Source organism: Diaphorina citri, unplaced genomic scaffold (assembly GCF_000475195.1).
Source record: "Diaphorina citri unplaced genomic scaffold, Diaci psyllid genome assembly version 1.1 scaffold1460, whole genome shotgun sequence".
Classification (NCBI taxonomy): Eukaryota; Metazoa; Arthropoda; class Insecta; order Hemiptera; family Psyllidae; genus Diaphorina; species Diaphorina citri.
In genome coordinates, this window is record NW_007378886.1 from 630 (window position 1) to 5,111 (window position 4,482).

Sequence of the window (4,482 nt, forward strand, 5' to 3'; positions counted from 1 at the left end):
TGCGACCAGAGTTAGGTAGGACCTTTACTAATTAAACGTGTGCTTAGGAAAGAAACCCAGTAGGAGCCAGGACCTTCAATGTGCAAAATTGGCCATTGAGATTGAGACTACTAAAAACAGAAGTATGTTGATTTGCTTAGAACTGTCTTAAAACTGTCTTCCTTTCTGTTCTTTAATACGATGCGTATGCGATGGTGGTTTGGATTGGATACTTCACTTTCCTTGTCCGTGTGTTGGAAGGATTGGGGTTTAAAACTCCCCCATAAAAATCTCAATGTGGACGAAAACTCATACATATCACATGTATAGTATAGTAAAAACTTTATTGGTTATCCTTAGCCGAAAGCAATAGTATGGTTACAGAATGGCAGTCAAAATATGATTAGTGATTATGATTACGTTTTTCTTTACGAATATGCTAATTACATAGATAGTAGATAGGTATTTATACCCTAATTTATAGGGGAGGGATCATTTGGCCTTGACCACTACGCCACACAGGCAGGTAGATTCGTATAAGGTCAACTCATCCCTTCGGGCAGTGGCTCTTACACCTAAGCCTCAGAGTGGGCTTTTTGTGTATAGAGTTAAGCTGGAATAATAAGGTAACTTACCGCATGGCTCGACTGAACTTCTCATAGTTGTACGTCTCATTATGTTTGGTATCTCCCCATAAGCCAGCAACCTTATCGCTTTGCACAAACCGGAACTTTCCCTCTTCGTAGTTCTCCCAACAAATCAGGCTCGGATTGTAATCCGGATTATGCAGGAGTGAAATCAGGAACTGCCATACTTTCCCGAGCTTCTCCTTTTTCCGTGAGTTCCTGTTGGTGACCCCCTTGGGTCGGCCTGGCTTACGACGGGTGGGGGTGGCATCAGGCGCGGTCGATGTGCTAGGCTGAGGGACAGGGTCGGGCGCTAGAGGATCCTCGTCGGAGTCACTGTTGTCGGCTGAAAAAGAGACAGATAGGAACTTTTATAGACTTGTTTAGAACATAATACCTGTTAGTCTAATTGGACATCTTGTGTTTAAGGCTGATAGTTTAAATAAAGGACTATTTGCTGACACTTTAACGCGAGAAATGTCTTTTCCTACAACATTGCAAAATATTTTGTCAAAAAACTGTAAACTCTTCCACCCAACCCCAAAGAAAACCTTCCTTCTGTATCAAACAATGGAAAAACTCCTTAATGTGCACTCATTTAAAACGGGAGTGAATTTCAAATCCGGAAAAACCCAAGAAATAAGGTTACATACTTACAAATAAGAAATAAGGTTACATACTTACAAATTTTAAGCAGATTATTATATCTAGGTAAGTAAATATATGGTAATTTACAAAATTAGCTTCTAATGGAATTTAAATTGCCATTTTCAGAAACGCCTACTATACTATAATTCTACATGAAATTTAAGGCGACTGCAAAAGACTGATTGATTATTATTTGTATGTATTTCATTTTTTCCCCCCTTTTAGTCTCATGTCTAGGCTCATATCTAATGGAATTCAGATGAAAATTTTTTGAAGCTTAATTCACCGATTGCTGAGGAAAAGTGTTTGAATTTTCAATCAAGTCTACACTACCTACAGTAGTACCTACCTACCTACGTACATACCTACTTACTAGCTGTCTTACTCGTATGATTTAGTTGATTTACAACTGCCTAGATAGCCGCTAAGTCCTATAGTTAATTCGACTTTAAATACCGGCTCTGGCTATGTGCGTAGGTTTTCTAATTGACATTCCCACCTCCTGCCGTGTTAAAGTTGGCAAAATAAGACATATTTTATCTTTAGTTCTTACTTATATCGTGTTTCTTACGGAGATTATTAGGTCATTAGGTATTGCCTACCAAGCTCGATCAATCAATTATGAAGTGAAGAAAAAAAGGTGCAACCAATGAAATTCATATAAGGTAACTTTTTCTATTCGTGTTCTGCATTACATAATCCTCTTACTTTACTTGTCTGAAGCTCGAAATACTTCAGAGCAGAGTATTTCTATTACCTAGAATTCAGATATTAAACACTAATTTTGTTCTTTATGTTCGTTCTCGGAACGGCTGGCTTTCTCCTATCCTGTCTCCCTGCTCTCTTCAATTTGGGGACGATAAGACCTTAACAGTTACGGTTCCCTCTATCAAACCTCTTTAGAAAAATCTGGTGTGAACATCACACGACTTTCTATTACATTTGCAGAATACGTAGGTATTTGAAAAGTAATAGAAAATAAAAGAAAAATTCCTGCTCTCTTCAATTTGGGGACGATAAGACCTTAACAGTTACAGTTCCCTCTATCAAACCTCTTTAGAAAAAAAATTATCAAATTTTTCTTCGACAGGTTTGCCAAAACGTATCAAAATCGGACCGTCGCGTGAGAATTATCGCGGACCAATCAGATCAATTAAATGTAAAATCGTCGCGTCGCTGTCGTGGTAAAAGTTCACCTATTTGTTAATTACCACAAAATGTGCCAAATTACCACACCATGTACCAAATTACCACAAAATGTATCTTATAATCTCCCGGAGTTCAATAGTCTGAATTACACTTTGATCACCGAAATTAATTTTGCTATGAAACTTCTGGTTGACGTGGTTTCACCTTTGTCAGTTTTTAGAGCAACTTGGCCGAGTTGGTATCTAGGTTCATAGTCCGGAGGTCCTGGGTTCGATTCCCGATGGGGCCGAAGTTTTTTCGGCTCTGTGCTTGGAGTTAGGGTGCACTCAGCTTCGTGAGGACAAAATGTATCTTATAATCTCCCGGAGTTCAATAGTCTGAATTACACTTTGATCACCGAAATTAATTTTGCTGTGAAACTTCTGGTTGACGTGGTTTCACCTTTGTCAGTTTTTAGAGCAACTTGGCCGAGTTGGTATCTAGGTTCAGTCCGGAGGTCCTGGGTTCGATTCCCGATGGGGCCGAAGTTTTTTCGGCTCTGTGCTTGGAGTTAGGGTGCACTCAGCTTCGTGAGGACAATTGAGCACTTTAATCGAGTAGCGGCCAGAGGCGGCATTACCAGAGTAAAAAGGAAGAGTACAGAAATGTCAGAAAAGGAGGCTCTCAGTAATGCTGTGATAGATGCAAAAATTGTGAAGAAGCTCCTCACCTACAAATAAATCATGATACTAAAAACTTGGACCTCAGTTAGTTCGCTCAGTAATTATGTACCTACGTATACGTACTCGTACGATATTTATATTAAGTATTTACGTACCTTAAATGTACCTACGTAGATAGGTATAAGCAAAGTATAGGTAGGTACAACGAAATACATAATATAACCATACCTATACAATACATAATAATATACCTACACAATACATAATAATATACCTACAACAATACATAATTTACATATTTACAGTGGCGCACTCTACATGAACCTAGGAAAACACCGCTTCCCCTCCTAAGATTTCCTTCTCAACTCCCCTACTTACCACTTACCCAAAATAGTAAGTGTTAGTAAGTAATTATTCAAACCTGGATTCTAAAACCACCAGCAAGTCAGCACACTTTTTATGGATTTAAAGCTTCCCCTTTTGAATATCTCAAGACACGCCACTGTAATATTTATATAAAAATGATAATCGTTAGAGATTACCATTTCTAGGTAGGTAGGTATCTTCTTTTTTTTTCCTAAATGGTAGATTATTACATAGTTACATTGCTTCACTGGGCAATAACAACACTATTGCAATTGCCAATCTGAGATATGATTAGATTATGATGTTGGAGATCAAATGCCATCCTATGTATTACCTGTATAGTCAATTCAATGTTCATTATTGTTATTGACTATGAATATTTATTCAATGTCTAGAAAATGATAGTAATAAAATAAAAGGTAAAAGTACTAGTAAAAATACCTAGTAATTGAAAAAACAGGGAAAGCAAAGAGGAAAATTGAAAAATAAATTTAGAATTGAAGAGAATAGTCCACCTAAAATGACCAATAAAATCCTGAAAATCCATAGCTTCTAGCGTGCCGGAAGCCCTATCGAGTGACTGGGTTTTGGAACTCTATGCATATCCTAAATCAGGGGAAATAACCCATAAATAGAGTTCTTACACCCTAACTTATGGCACCCTATCGCTAATTTTTTTTCTCAGTGATAGCTTACCTATATATACCTTTCCTCATGACTTACCCTACCTAGTGATGTAACTTAACCTATCTCAATGGCTTACCTACTATTCAATGCAATTACCAAAAACGGATGTAGGTTAAAAGTGGCTAATCTTTCCTACATGGCCACTTTAACCCTTTTTTAAACGAATAAACAAACCGAACCTATATGAATTGGCGTTAATAATAAAAGCGGCATACAGTTGCCCAAAATTTTAAGAAAATAAGTATTCCAAAATCGAAGAAGGGAAGACAGGACAGGAGAAAGCCAGCCGTTCCGAGAAGAACCTTACCGTTCCAAGGATAAAATCCTGTCCGAGGCGGGATCAACCCGTAGAGCGCTTACAGGGC

At 37.9% G+C, this 4,482-nt stretch overlaps 1 protein-coding gene across 1 annotated transcript in view; it reads right to left on the reverse strand.

The window, feature by feature from the left end:
• Positions 1-505: 505 nt before the first annotated feature.
• Positions 506-4,482, reverse strand: part of LOC103515996 — a 62,409-nt gene continuing 58,432 nt past the window's right edge. The window contains exon 8 of the mRNA XM_026828512.1: positions 506-951. Coding sequence (XP_026684313.1) covers positions 611-951 — 341 coding nt within the window. The 3' untranslated portion in view covers positions 506-610. The remainder of the gene's footprint in view (positions 952-4,482) is intronic.